Source organism: Rutidosis leptorrhynchoides, unplaced genomic scaffold (genome assembly GCF_046630445.1).
Source record: "Rutidosis leptorrhynchoides isolate AG116_Rl617_1_P2 unplaced genomic scaffold, CSIRO_AGI_Rlap_v1 contig603, whole genome shotgun sequence".
In the NCBI taxonomy this organism is placed as follows: domain Eukaryota; kingdom Viridiplantae; phylum Streptophyta; class Magnoliopsida; order Asterales; family Asteraceae; genus Rutidosis; species Rutidosis leptorrhynchoides.
In genome coordinates, this window is record NW_027266825.1 from 1 (window position 1) to 14,971 (window position 14,971).

The 14,971-nt window shown below is 35.2% G+C and overlaps 3 protein-coding genes across 3 annotated transcripts; 2 read left to right on the forward strand and 1 right to left on the reverse strand.

Annotated features, from left to right (window-relative positions):
• Positions 1-78: 78 nt before the first annotated feature.
• LOC139884798 (regulatory-associated protein of TOR 1-like) lies at positions 79-1,763 on the forward strand (the record flags this gene model as incomplete). The annotated part of the gene is made up of 6 exons (XM_071868778.1): positions 79-138; positions 289-434; positions 516-617; positions 1,033-1,118; positions 1,245-1,332; positions 1,425-1,763. Coding segments are annotated over 6 exons (821 nt in total), but the record flags the coding sequence as incomplete, so codon positions are not given.
• Positions 1,764-4,986: 3,223 nt separating this feature from the next.
• On the reverse strand, positions 4,987-8,190 carry LOC139884800 (B3 domain-containing transcription repressor VAL2-like). The gene is given in 10 exon segments (XM_071868779.1): positions 4,987-5,681; positions 5,758-5,939; positions 6,019-6,068; positions 6,226-6,623; positions 6,750-6,924; positions 7,009-7,105; positions 7,226-7,295; positions 7,298-7,682; positions 7,774-7,855; positions 8,057-8,190. Coding segments are annotated over 10 exon segments (2,268 nt in total).
• Positions 8,191-9,907: 1,717 nt separating this feature from the next.
• Positions 9,908-11,208, forward strand: LOC139884801 (uncharacterized). Its single transcript, XM_071868780.1, has 7 exons — positions 9,908-10,025; positions 10,117-10,194; positions 10,315-10,421; positions 10,529-10,606; positions 10,723-10,824; positions 10,912-11,010; positions 11,089-11,208. The coding sequence occupies exons 1-7, from the start codon at positions 9,908-9,910 to the stop codon at positions 11,206-11,208; spliced, it is 702 nt and encodes a 233-aa protein (XP_071724881.1).
• Positions 11,209-14,971: the final 3,763 nt, after the last annotated feature.

Consider the following 14,971-nt stretch of genomic DNA (forward strand, 5'->3'; position numbering starts at 1 on the left):
CCGTTCCTTTCAGGGTGTGGAATTATGAGGACGCTACCCTTCTTAATAGTTTTGACAATCATGATTTTCCTGATAAAGGAATCTCAAAGCTTTGCCTTGTTAACGAGCTTGATGATAGCTTGCTTCTTGTTGCTTCATGTAATATCCTTTACTGCTTCTCTTCTTTTTTCCTCATATACTTATATATAAAAAAAAAAAAAAAAAAAAGTAGTTACATGATGACAACATGAGTTCCCCCTTTTAAATTTTGCAAGTATATTGGCGCTAAATACACATAATTTGATGTAGGTGATGGAAATATACGGATTTGGAAAGACTATACAGTGAAATGTGAGCAAAAGCTTGTAACAGCATTTTCTTCAATCCCAGGTCACAGACCAGGTGTTCGGAGTTTCAACACTATTGTAGATTGGCAACAGCAATCTGGATATTTGGTACAATCATACTTGATGTGATATATAGGTTTTTTTCTGCTTCTAATTTAATCATCGTACTAAAATTTATCCCCATGGTAGTATGCTTCGGGTGAGTTATCATCCATAATGCTCTGGGACTTGGACAAGGAGCAGCTTGTGAATTCCATTCCTTCTTCATCAGATTGCAGCATTTCGGCACTAGTGAGTTAATTTATCCCCATCTACTTTTGAAATGAACCGATGTTCCCCCTTAAAATTATTTAGTTGTCGTCGTTGGTGTTATAGGCTCTTTAGATTGGTTTGAGTATACAATTGATCGTTTATAATCGAGTTTAAAATTCTGAACAATCCAATGTAATTGGTGTGCAACATCAACCAATTCCTGGAACCCGTTTAAGTTACACTATGTTCTGCAACTTCAAATGATTAACAGCTACATGGAGAACCTAACTGAGGTCGCTTATTATTATTATTATTTTATTGCCAGGCCTTTATTATCACACTGACTGATACATTACTATAAAAGCTTTCTTACATCATTTTTATTTTTTGCTTTTTGATTCCTGGCACGTTATCTGTTGTGCACTGACCGCGTTTTCTTTTTTTGCTCGTGAAGTCTGCTTCTCAACTTCATGGGGGACAATTTGCTGCAGGTTTTGTTGATGGTTCTGTGAGACTTTATGATGCCCGGACACCTGAGATGTAAGCTTTCATAATGCATCTTCTTGATATAGTGTGCATGGTGCTTAATATTAGTGTCAATGGAAGAACATAGTTTTTCTGAATGGAACATTTGGCTCAAAAGTATACTGTTATGTTACGATGCAGGTTAGTTTACGTGACAAGGCCACATCCTCAGAAAGTGGAGAGAGTTGTAGGGATTGGGTTTCAACCGGGGCTTGACACAGCTGCTAAGGTAAACTGTGAATTCTTATATGTTGATACCAAAGTGATGAAAGTGTAAGTTTCTTTGTTTTATAGTTCTTTGTCTTTGTGTTTGTTTTCCAGATTGTGAGTGCAACACAGGCAGGACTTATTCAGTTCCTGGACACGAGGAACGATGGGGATGCATACCTGACAATAGATGCTCATAGGGGCTCGCTTACAGCTTTAGCAGTGCACAGACATGCCGGAATAGTGGCAAGTGGGTCAGCCAAACAGTACATCAAGGTGTTCAGCCTGCAAGGTCGACAACTGGGTACAATAAGATACCACTCGTCATTATTGGCGCAGAAGATCGGTCCAGTCAGCTGTCTCACTTTCCATCCCTACCAAGTGCGTCTTGCTGCCGGCGCTACCGATGCGTGTGTCTCAATTTATGCTGATGACAACTCTCAAGTAAGATGAACCAAATCTATTATGAAAATGGGAAAGAAAGAAAGATCCTCCACAATAGTGTTTGCCAAGCCAATGATTATAAAGCTGGCAGAAAAAAGGTAGTGATATAAATATATATACATATTTGTTTAGCCTCTGTTATGAAAACAGGGTAGATGCGGTTGGAGGGGGAGGCTTGGGAAAGGAAAAAAAAGAAAAAGACACTTGAATGGTAAATGCTGTGTAAATAGTGGTTTCTTTACTTTGTGGTGTGTTCATTATTTTATATAACCTTCAATTGTGTAAAAAAGCAACACAACTTCTTGTCCATTATTTACCATAATCTATAATCTGATTGGTAGATGCTCCCTTGAACTCATCCGTCTCTCTCTAGGCGTTTCTCTTTGTTTAGGTATATAATTAAAAAAAAATTAACGAATAAATTTTAATTGCAAATCATTAATTTTAGATAAAAAAATTACGATTTAAAATTCCAACAAAATATCATTTATTATAATTTTTTGTTTTGTTGAAAAATTGATAAAGAATTTCTTTTGAAAATAGTTTGGATTTGTCTGTATAGGTATATAATAAGAAAAGATTACGATTTTCAAATTCGAGAAATATATTACTATAATTTTTTAGTTTAGTAAAAAAAATGATAAAAAAATAATTTATTTAAAAAAAAATTGGATTTTTTCGTTTAGATATATAATAAAAAAAATTAATGTAAAAATAAATTTTAGGTGTAAATTATTATTATTAAAGAAAAAAATTATAAATTTCAAATTCGAACAAAAAAAATTTTTTATTTGATTTTAGTATTGTAAGAAAATTGATAAAAGTAATTTGTTTGGAATTGTTTGTTTAGGTATATAATAAGAAAAGATTAATGAAGGAATAAATTTTATGTACAAATTATTGATTTTAAAGAAGAAAATTACGATTTTTAAATTCGAGCAAAATATTTTTTTATTAGAGTTTTGTTTTGTAGAAAAATTGATAAAAAATTAATTTATTTGGAAATGGTTTGAATTTGTTTGTTTAGATATATAATAAGAAAAGATTAATGTAAAGGATATTTTGATCGAATTTGAAAATCGTAAAAAATTGATAAAAAATAATTTGTTTGGAAATGGTTTACATTTGTTTGTTTAGGCATATAATAAAAAGATTAATGTTGGAAAAAATTTTAGGTACATACCAATGACTTTAGAGAAAAAAAACTATAATGTTTAAATTCGAGCAAAAAATCAATTACTATAATCTTTAGCTTTGTAGAAAAATTGATTAAAAAAATTTATTTGAAAATAGTTTGGATTTGTTTGTTTAGGTATATGATAAGAAAAGATAAATGTAGGAGTAAATTTTAGGTGCAAATCATATACTTTAGAGAAGAAAATTACGATTTTCAAATTCGAACAAACAATTCTTTACTATAGCATTTAGTTTTGTAGAAAAATTGATAAAAAATAATTTGTCTCGAAATGGTTTGGATTTGTTTGTTTAGGAATATAATAAGAAAAGATTAATGTAGGAGTAAATTTTAGGTGCAAATCATTGACTTTAGACTAGAAAATTACGATTTTCAAATTCGAACAAAATATAATTTACTATAGCCTTTAATTTTGTAGAAAAATTGATAAAAAATAATTTGTTTGGAAATGGTTTGGATTTGTTTGTTTAGGTATACAATAAGAAAAAAATAATGTAGGAGTAAATTTTAGGTGCAAATCATTGACTTTAAACAAGAAAATTATAATTTTCAAATTCGAGCAAAATATAATTTACTATAGCCTTTAATTTTGTAGAAAAATTGATAAAAAATAATTTGTTTGGAAATGGTTTGGATTTGTTTGTTTAGGTATATAATAAAAAAATATTAATATAGGAGTAAATATTAGGTGCAAATCAATGACTTTAGACAAAAAAATTAAGATTTTCAAATTCATGCAAAAAATCCTTACTATATAACCTTTAGTTTTGTAGAAAAATTAAAAAAAAAATAATTTATTTGGAAATGGTTTGGATTTGTTTGTTTAGGATAGACTAATAAAAGATTAATGTAGAAGTAAATTTTAGGTTCAAATCATATACTTTACAGAAAAAATTTACGATTTTCAAATTCGAGCAAAATATCCTTTACGATTAATGCCTTTAGTTTTGTAGAAAAATCGATAAAAAAATAATTTGTTTGAAAATGGTTTGGATTTGTTTGTTTAGGTATATAATAAGAAAAGATTAATGTAGGCGTAAATTTTATGTGCAAATTATTGATTTTAGAGGAGAAAATTAGGATTTTCAAATTCGAGCAAAATAATCTTTTTATAGTCTTTAGTTTTGTAGAAAAATTGATAAAAATAATTTGTTTGAAAATGATTTAGATTTGTTTGTTTAGGTATATAATAAGAAAATATTAATGTAGGAATAAATTTTAGGTACAAATCATTGATTTTAGAGAAGAAAATTAGGATTTTCAAATTCGGACAAAAAATCTTTTATTATAATCTTTAGTTTTGTAGAAAAAATGATAAAAATTGGTTTGTTACGTAATTGTTTGGATTTTTTTTAGGTATCTTAAACACTATTAATTTTCGAAAAAAATTTTAGGTATATACCAATGACTTTAAAGAAGAAAACTATAATTTTTAAATTTGAACAAAAAATCCTTTACTATAGCCTTTAATTTTATCGTAAAAATGATAAAAAAAATAATTTATTTGGAAATGATTTAAATTTGTCTCAAAATACATGATGTTTTGATTTTTGTAGCATGTGTAATATACCACAAAAACTATAACATCATGTATTTTATGATAAAAAGAGTATATAAAACCATCATTTACTCTACTTCTTATCTAAACATAACAAAAAAATTTATTATTCTTTTCATTATTTTACTTTACTATCATACTCTAAAATTTGAGATACGTCAAACGAGTTCCATTTATCAGAAAGTTTGGATATCGAATGTTTGTTTACAAGAATAGTGAGGGTCGGAGTACCCTGGGGAATGTTGGTATGATAGATATACAGTTATTGGGTTAAGATCCAATACCTTGAGGGACCAAACAAACAAATATATATATATATATATACACGCGCGCGCGCGCGAACAGAAGAGGAATGAAGGAATAGTTGACTTGAGAGTTTGGAAAAGTAAGTTATCCGTGGATTCGAGTTTCAGCTGAGAAAGATATATACGAACAGAAGAGGAATGAAGTGTAAAAGTGTACACACACAGAAAAAAAAGTCATCGAGGGTTGGTTTTGGTTTGATCTGATGGTAGTGGATGACTGTCGGAGTTGTTGTCTCGGTCTGAAGCTGAGGATCGATCATCCTTGTCAACAGTACTGGTTTGGTGCTCTGATATTAAGGCGGTGAGACCATTCTGCTTGAGATAGATGTCCAAAGGCTGGGTGGCTACTTGGAGAAGACCCATCATACTGACACGCGCGTGTTGGTCGCGGTTAGGTTGGCAATTTAAGTCAAGGTGGCCGTTGGAGGTTGTTAAGTTGTTGTTGGTAATTTGCATGTCTGTCTCTGCCTCTGAAGGAGGAGGAGGAAGTTGCAATAACTGTATTGTATTAGAGGAGGTGGCGGTGTTGTCTACTTGTACTTGTTCTTCTTCTTGTTTGTTGGCAATTTCAGACTGACGCTTCTTCTTCCTCATCATGAGGGTCTTAAAACGGCGCTTAACGGTCAAACAGACATTGCACATGCAACTAGGCACATGCTTTCCTTTCCCACTCGGGGGTTGGATACACACGATGCATGAGCAACCAGGACGATGTCTTGGATGTTTCGTTGTCATCGCAGCAGCAGCAACGGCAACATGAGTAGCATTATTTTCTTGGTCCTCCACAATATTCGCTAGGCTGTCTAGCCCACAACTTTCTTTCTCTTCCCTAATTTCACCTAATTCTCCAATTCTCCGCCTTTTCAAATCTAAACAAAACAATCATTAGTATTATAGTTAAAGATTTCATTCATGCCCCCAAAACAATCATTATACATTACATACCATTGTTCAGTCTAGCAAGATTCTCCAGTTCCCTTGGAGATAGTTCATCTGGGGAAGAACACCAACTCCTGCTTTGATCCCAAGTGTTGTCAACGCAACTCCACTTTGCTGCGACAAGAACATCAATTGGCAATCTTCTCCATTTCGAGCAACTATCACATTGAACCCATTGTTCTTGTCCCCTAAACAATTTATTATATTAAATTAAATATGTAAGACTGATGCCATCCATCAAATCCAAAATTCAACGGAAATCCTTACCCAGTTGAACGGACTAAAAAGATACTGCTCTTCCCAAAAACTGGCGGTTCCTGCATATATATATTTCTAAATCAAATAAGCATAACATTGGGGTACATTATATATAAGGAGTTGGGAGGTCATGAGGTTATGTATGTAATACTTTTTTTTGAGGGTTATGTAATGTAATACTTGTATACTTGATTAGAAATTCATTACATTACAGACCTGATATTCTTCAAAATCATGGTCATCTATAGTCACAATGCTGGGTTTGACGGTTGGAGGGGGGCGCAGAAAATCTTGTGCTTCTTCCCAAGTGAGCCTGAGCTCGAGCGCATCAAGGCTATCTAAGAGCAACCTCTTCGATTTGGTTCCAATATTTCTGGCTCTTTTTCTTTCTTCAGATTTATTATGCCAGCAAAGTGCATTCAGATGCGGATCTTTCACCAGGCCAGAGTAACCACTTATTATGGGTAGGTTCTCAAATACACCCGAAAATATCCTTTCACCAGACTGATTGACAATATTGGCAGGTTGTTGAGTGTCCTGTATTCCGGCAGAGTTAGATGCTTTGCGAAACCCCATAACAAGCTTCCCTTCTGGATCTTTGCGGCTGAATGTCACTGCGCATTTGTATATATAATTCAATACAATAAAATTAAATGTACAGCTTGAACCTCGGCATATAGATATTATATATATATATACCGCTTGAACCTCGGCATATATTATAGTATATGGAAAAGTACCAGTATCACCAGCCTGCAACTGCATGGATTGTATACAGGGAGTGACACCCTCCAATACATACATCCGGCTGTTGTTGTTTGGCCAAAATCTGAACTGAAATGCCCATTCTTTGCCTTTTATATCTTGAATCCGAATAGGAAGTCCCTCTGGCTGAGATATAGGAGGGAAATATGCCTGCAATTTCAATTGCAAAGCTATAATAATAGGAATGTCATGTAATGGATACAAGTGAATCGTTATAGCTAGAACAAGTATTACCTCGGCACACGCTTTGGGGAGAACCAAACGACCAATGCGACCTGCATCGCTGGCACTCAAGACCTTTTCAAACAATGGGACAATGGTAGAATTTGGACTGGAAGAGACAGGGGTGGTTAAGGATATCAAAGTAAGACATCATATATATATATATATATATATATCATCATAGTAGGTAATTAGCAGTTAAAGAGAAAGGTTGATGAAGAAAGGATACTCTCCGGATAGTTGCTGCAGTTCCTGATCGGTAATCCTAGGCCAATAGCGGGGAAGCAGCTGGTTCCTCCCCGGCCTTCAGCGGGAGGTCTAGCAACGCGCACTTGCACTTGACCGTCAAGCGATGGCTTGGGGAGAAGAAGATGGCGAGACCTCGACAGCCCCTGGTGCTGCTGCTGGAATTCATCCCTGCCAACTAAAGCAGCAATGCTCAAGTTTGTTTCTTCAAATACATGTTTAGTAGGTGAAAGATGCAACGTTTCTTCCTGCTTCATCTCAATAGCTTCTTTATGAAACAAGTTCCTGAGACCAATACCCGACTGCTGCTTGTCTATAACCCGAGTGCTCCTAGCAATTCCATTTTGATTTTTTGCAGCACAGCTAATACAGGTTACACCTTCACCACCATCCAGAAACTCAAGCAAACACCTCGAAGCAATGCATCCACAGTGAAGGCGCTGCCCAATCCCAAAGTAAGTCCATCCATCCATCCACGAATTAAAGAAAGGACGATTCAATTCAATCAAGATTAGTAATTAATAACAATACCTTAGCACACGAACTGCACTCTCTCCATCCGGAATCCTCTGAGTGAAATACTTGACAGAAAATCGACTGCTCATATGCCGACCTACATAAATACATAGATAGATACAGTACAATGTTGTTTTCAAAACAAAAGGATTTGGAAAAATTTCTTCCTATATTTATAATTGAAGGATTCAAATTATGATTTCCCCCAAAAACAAAGCATAATTTACTACTAGTCAAGTGAAAATTAATTAATGAAAAAAGAAAGAAAGAAAGAAAGAAAGAAAGAAAGAAAGAGTACCCGCAGTTATGACAGAGGGAGGCAAATTGACCAGATCGCAGAGGCCATCCTTTCTTCCATTCAGAATTACTAGTAGTACTGGAAGTGGAACCTCCTCCTCCTCCTCCTCCACACAATGCATTCATGCAATTCATAATTTACCAAACAGAATCCAAATTGAAACCAATTAGCACCAAACCCACAAGATAATAACAAATTTACCAAACCTCTCGTATTCAATTCTGGTCATGTGGCTGGGTACATTTTTACTCTACTCAATTAAGAAACATGACATATGTCTGTCTGTCGTGTAATGAACTGAGCTTAATGGTTTTGTATATATGATTAAATTGGAAAAAAAAAATGAAATTAAATCTTGTGTGTTGTGTGCATGCAAAAGTGAAAGAGAAAAGAAAAGAAAACGTAATTAAGAAAGTAAAAGAGAAAATACAAGGAAAGAAAGAAAAGAGTTTGGTAAATGGTAATCAATCAAAAGGAAATGAAAAAGATATTGCATGCATAGCACGATGAATGAATGAAATGAATGATACTTCAAGTCTCAGCACTTCTTACTTTAATTAATCTACTCATTAACTTTATATTATCTCGCAATTAATCAAACCCAATAATTTCAATACTATATTCAAGGAATTAAAGAAAGAAAGCAACGTGATTACTCATCTTATTCAGATGATTATATAATTTATTATCAGTAGAATTAATTAACAAAATTTATTATAATGTTTTTTTCTCATATCGATTCATACAAAAGATTTTGCACGCTTATACTATCAATTATAATGTCTTTTTTTTTTTTTTTTTTATGCATAAAAGAAGAATAACATGTTGATCAAGTTTATATCATAATTTTAAAAAATGGTATTGCACAAGATTGTCCATTGGAGGAGCTTTTTCTCCATTGGAATGAAATGATGAGTACAAGATCGTCCGAATGCTAGAGTTCATCATGGAGGTAGATAGATACATGTACTTTAAAATACGGCGCGTAGCGTAAAGTGCGGCACTAAAGGAGAGTTTTATCCACGTGGAAGTATAATTGTCAACTTTAGCTTAAATACGAAGTCGAGTGCGTTTCAGCATTTATTTATTCTTTATTTTAATAAAGGCGAGGCGGTGAGATGGCGTCATAATTATGAACTCATGATGTCACAAGTGCCTCTTTGCCAATCTCAAACCGTGGACTCAGCTTCAAGGGGCCACTCAATTGCTCGCTGACTCGGTCCGATACTCCCGTTTTTATACTACTATTACTTTTCTTAAAAGTAATGACATGTGAACTGGTCATCAATTTTATTTGCCGGTTCAAATCTTTTTAATCCGAAACCTGACCCGTGATCATGTCTACTAACACCAATTTTATTTGCCATTACAAATGAGCTAGTATTATTAAGTAACCAGATTTATTTATTCGTTGAGTTGGTGATGCTCATCAACTGTTTTCTAACGTGAATTTGAATTGAATGATTCATTTCAATGTCCTCTCATTAACTTTGAACGTATTACTGTCCTACTTATTTTGTAATGCTACAGATAAAATAAACCCAACCATGCAATGCATTATGTATAATTAATAATGTGATGTATGTATGTATATCGAAAAAAAAAATGTGATGCTTATTATAATTCTTCATTAATAAAATCGAAGAATCAATCTATTTTATGCTACAAAAATTCCACTCAAAAGAAAATAAAATCCCCAACAGGCCTGTTGTTGGTCATGTTAGCGAAGGCAAAGAAAAGGCCCAATTACTTACTGTAATCCATAATCGAGCTTGTTTCTCCTCCTTTCTCCTTATCTAACTCAGAGGCTGAGCTGAGTCAGTACTCAAAGGTCAAAGCTAAGCAGCAACCATGGCGGGAACGGCGACCTTCAATGTCGTTTCGATCCCTTCGATCCTTCTTCGTCGCTCTTCAGTCTCCACTCAATCGATTTTGCCGCCAGTAACCTCTCGTCGTCCCCGAATTCTCAGTATTATCTCTTTCTCTCTCTCTTTCTCTCTAGATTAAAATATGCATAATTTTGAGTCTTGTAAAGAAATTTGTTTTCTCTTTGGGCGTAGGGATTTATGCATTGTCTAGTAACGATATCAAAGTAGGAACCAACATTGAAGTGGACGGCTCTCCTTGGAGAGTATTGGGTACCTCTTTACATTTTAGTACTTAATTTATTCTATTTTCATTAGATACTACTACTACTACTAGTAGTAGAAGATACATTTGTAATCATTTTAAATTGTTTTTCTTTAAAAAAAAAAAAGAGTTTCTTCATGTAAAACCTGGGAAGGGAGCTGCATTTGTGAGGACAAAGCTTAAGAACTACATTACTGGAAACACAGTCGATAAAACATTTCGCGCTGGAAGTTCTGTAATTCTCTCTCTCTCTCTCTGATTTATTATTGGTTTCGTTTAAGTGTTGCCCAATGAATGCACTCATGTCATGCCATGCCATGCTGTTGATGCATGTTTCTATAGATTGATGCAGCTGATGTATTTAAGGAAGTGAAGCAGTTTACATATAAAGATGGTACACAGTTTGTCTTTATGGACCTGGTATGGTATTCTTCTACATTTCCTTTCTTCCTACTACATTTCATATATCAGCTTTCTTCCCATATCTATCCATCTGTATTTATTTATTATCACTCGTATCTGTCTTCATCATGCAGAGTACTTATGAAGAGATTCGTCTTAATGCGAAAGATGTCGGTGACAAAACTAAGTTTCTCAAAGAGGGAATGGATTGCGTTGTCCTGTTTTGGAATGGAAAAGTAAATTCTTTTTTAACAATTTTCACAACTTTATGAGAAGAGGTAAAAGCAAGCAGATTGACTGACGAGTGTTCATCCTGTGGACAGGTAATCGATTTTGAACTCCCCATTACAGTTAAGCTGAAAGTAGTCGCTGTTGATCCTGGTCTCAAAGGCGATACTGCACAAGGTAACAAATGGATACAAGTGCTGCACCATAGCACATTACTCCTTGGTGATCTGTTTTTATATGCAAATTTCCTTTCTTTCTGTCTGTTGTTGCAGGTGGGTCAAAAACCGGCCACGCTGGACACCGGCGCAGTTGTCAATGTTCCATTGTTTGTCAATGAGGGTGATGAAATTTTAGTGGATACAAGAAGTGGGGATTACATGAGCCGAGCCTAGTTTCAGCTGATTCATAGGCATCCCAATTTTTACTTCAGTTCCCATCAGATGGTAGATTTTACAGCGAAACCCAGCTCCTTTTATTTTATTTTATTTTTTGGAAACAGAGAGAAAATAGAAACATTTTCAAGGAAATTATGACTGTGAGGTTTGCTTTTTTGGCCTGGTGTGTGATTCGTGACTACGTTGTTTGTAGAGATGTCTGCTTCTATAACTGCTGCCCTGGCGACTAACTGAATAGGGTTGTATCCAAATAAGCTTGTTTTTTTGGCGGAATAGAAATTAGAGTTAGACTGTCTGATGTGATTCGTTTTCGCAACCGATCAAGTGGTGAAATTAGGGGAACTTTCAGCATAAAAATTGGCACATGTATTATGGGTTAATGTAAAGTGCGAGAAAATAAACAAAGTACTAAAACGCGAGAGTACATAATTTGTTGATATTTTGCCATATATTCATGGTATACAATACATGCACCGATGATTGATTAATTAGGAAAAAAGAAAAGCCTTTTTCATAATTAATTATCAAGGAAAGAGAGCAATCCAGCATCAAAGTCTAAGAGATCTACTGAAATGTTTCCAGGACTTTGGATATTTGGGATCTGGGAGTGGGGGTTGAGTTTTGTTACCAGTAATGGGCTTGAGCACTTTCTTGAGCAGCTTGTTGAAGCGGCCACCCCTTTGTCGTTTCTCGGGCACTTTGGGGGCATTCAGGCTGAGGTAGGGTGGTCTTGGGTCTGATAAGCAGCGGTTCAGTATGGCCTGGTTGAGCTGCACCTCAAAAGAGAGCCTCTCAAACTGGTCTAATAGTGTGCTTTGCTCATCTCCAAATCTCCTCCTATAGCAAACCACTTCGATTTCCTCCATCATTTCATTTCTTTCTCCTATAGCAGACAAGTACTACTATATTATGTGCTTTCTTCTTCTCTTTTAAACAATAAAACCTAGTCAGTGAGCAAAGTATCTATCAACAGAGTAACAACTAAAGCCATTGAATGGAAGACTTGCTTTTCAACTTTACTGAATTGGCAATAAATAACTTACATTTACTACACACATACCCATATATGGGATGATCACACTTCCACCTCAAACTATGAGATTTCAATTCCATAGCTAGTTGGGTATAATGACGTCAGCCATAAACCAACGTCATTTATTTTAATCAGAGGTTTAACCGGGAGGGGGTAAATTGTCTAATTTACCTTAAACTGAAGGTGTTATTTATAAATTTAAGAATACGAAGGGCATATTGTATAATAGGCTTCAACTCTGGGGGTTATTTAAATTAGATTAAACTAAATTAAGTCATCATTCACGAATGCATAATTACTGAGTAATGACTAATGGCTGCCCCTTCCATTCATCCATTCCATTCCATTCAATTCATTTCATTCTCTAATGTGCGACTGTCTTCTCTACTCGACGACGACACTGGTCGTCTCTGCAGAAATCAGGACACGGTTCAATTCCAGTCGCAGACCCAGACATGATTCGATGGGGTTTGAACCAACCATATCCTTTGGCTACTCAAAGTTGAACCTGAGAGCCACCAGAAATCCAAGCAGCTTCGTGGACCCAGAAGATTCCAAATTCTATGGTGAATTGGGTTTATCCAAGGAAGGAGAAGACAACACCAAGGAGGTAGTTGAAGATTTTCCGCAAAATGGGAATGCAGAAGAAAATGATTTGGTTCCAGCTGAAGGCAACAGCAACAATGGCGTGAGCTTGAAGTTTTGCAGGGGTAGACAAGTGATGAAGAGATCAAATTTGATGGCAAAGCAAGTCATTAGCATTGTCTCTGCCCGTAGCCTGGGTTTTGTGTCGCAGCTTTGGGTTGATACTGACTCTGTGAGTAAACCGCACTTTGAAATTCTAAATTATACTCTAGTATTGTTTTGTCACTCGTCATTTTGTCTAAGTTTAATCCCTTTCATTTGCATTTTTGTAGTGGCTAGTTTTGGTTCTTGAAGTGAGGCCGAACTTGCTTTCTGGGGAATCAGAACGGTTTCATTTGGAGGATGTTAATCAAGTAAGAAGCTTATTTCTGTAATCACTCCTCTTGTCTCTCACTAGCTAGCATCATTAGACTCTGAGTTGACATGATAATATAAATTCGAAGCAAGAAGTAAAGGATACTACAAAGAAGAGAAATAAACTGAAGATCAATATAAGATTACTCGGGATTTTCGGGTCGGTTGGTTTGAATATCATGTTAAAGTGGGCTAAAAAAGCACATTGCTTTGTGGCACTGGTGTTTCGCATTGACATCTCTCCGTATCTAGTCATGTGTTGAGTACCATGTGTATGATCATTACACCTTCTTCGAGATTACTTGTTTTGTTGTATGATGCTTGGGATCAATTTTCTGTTTCAAGGTTGGTGATGTTGTGCTTGTTGAGAATGAGAGCATCTTAGAGAATGAAATTAGAATGGCTGGCCTTGAAACATTGGTAAGTACAGTTGTTTACCGATCAATATGAATGTTTAGCAATAGTTTTTCTTGAGGTTTCCTTCATTGCTCCATTGGTCTATGTCGCATGTATGTGACGGTGATATGCCACTGCATCTTACCATTAATGTGTAATATTTCTGCATCCTTGTATTTGAAAGAATGAAATCTCCAATAAGAAGCGTGGCTGAACAACATACAGTTGAAATGCAAAAATGTCTGATGCTGAACTGTTCTTTTTATTTATTTTTTTTCCTTGCGTAGGCTACTCCATCTACTCATATGAGATTATATTCATGAGATATTTCTTGTGACATTTGTTAGGTAGGATACAAAGTTGGGACACCAAATCGGCGAAATATTGGCAAAGTAAGTGTAGGCTCATTCACAGTTGAATCGCTGTAGAATGTTATATTTCAGGTTATCTGATCTGCGTGATGTTATGTCCATAGGTGCGGGGTTACACTTTCAACGTGAACTCAGGGGCTGTTGAATCACTGGAGCTTGACTCCTTTGGAGTTTCGATTATTCCATCGAGTTTGGTAAAGTGACAATGTATGTTGCATTTCTTACCGACTTTGGAATAGTATGCTAATTTTGCTCTTATCGTAGGTGACTACTTATGCTCTGTTGGTTGAGGATGTACTTCAAGTGTTGTGCGACACTGTGGTAGTGCATGAAGCAGCTGCCTCTCACATACAGAGGTTAACATAGGTAGTAGCTTAGCTCTACATGTATCTGTGTGAATAAAATAAACAAAGGATTTGGTTATATGAATGATCGATTACGTATATTGAGTTTCTCCATGCATATCATATCATATCGTATTGGATTTAATATAATTTAATTTGACAAAGAATTATATGTCCTACTCCAGGGTGTCTGCGGTAATCAGAATGTAAGGAATCCTCCTTTGGATGAAGTCGGGGAATATTCAGGGTCAGAAAGATACGGTCCTGGTGGGAGATTCCCCGACAAGGCGAGACGAACGACATTGAATGGGAGCTTCCAATGGACTACTTGTAATATTCACTTTGTGACTATCTATCTATCTATACAAGTCCACTTGCAGTGGTAGATGATATTGTACGAGTTAGTTATTGAAAAGGCGGTGAGATCCATTTTTCACGTAAATACTACCTCTATCTCAAAATACATGCAGTTTTTTCTCAATTTCATGTGTGAATGAATTCGACACGGGATGGGAGAGTTAAATTTAAAGAGACGAAAGGGTATATATTTCTACTCCATATAGCAGTACTACTACGACTGTATATTTAAAGAAATAAAGATTGAATTAGCCTTGGTG

Bases quoted from the DNA above. Each gene is read 5' to 3' on its own strand.
- LOC139884801 (XM_071868780.1), top strand. From the start codon at position 9,908: ATGGCGGGAACGGCGACCTTCAATGTCGTTTCGATCCCTTCGATCCTT. The intron at 10,026-10,116 runs GTATTATCTCTT...CTTTGGGCGTAG, and splicing joins TCGTCGTCCCCGAATTCTCA to GGATTTATGCATTGTCTAGT. The intron at 10,607-10,722 runs GTATGGTATTCT...TTCATCATGCAG, and splicing joins AGTTTGTCTTTATGGACCTG to AGTACTTATGAAGAGATTCG.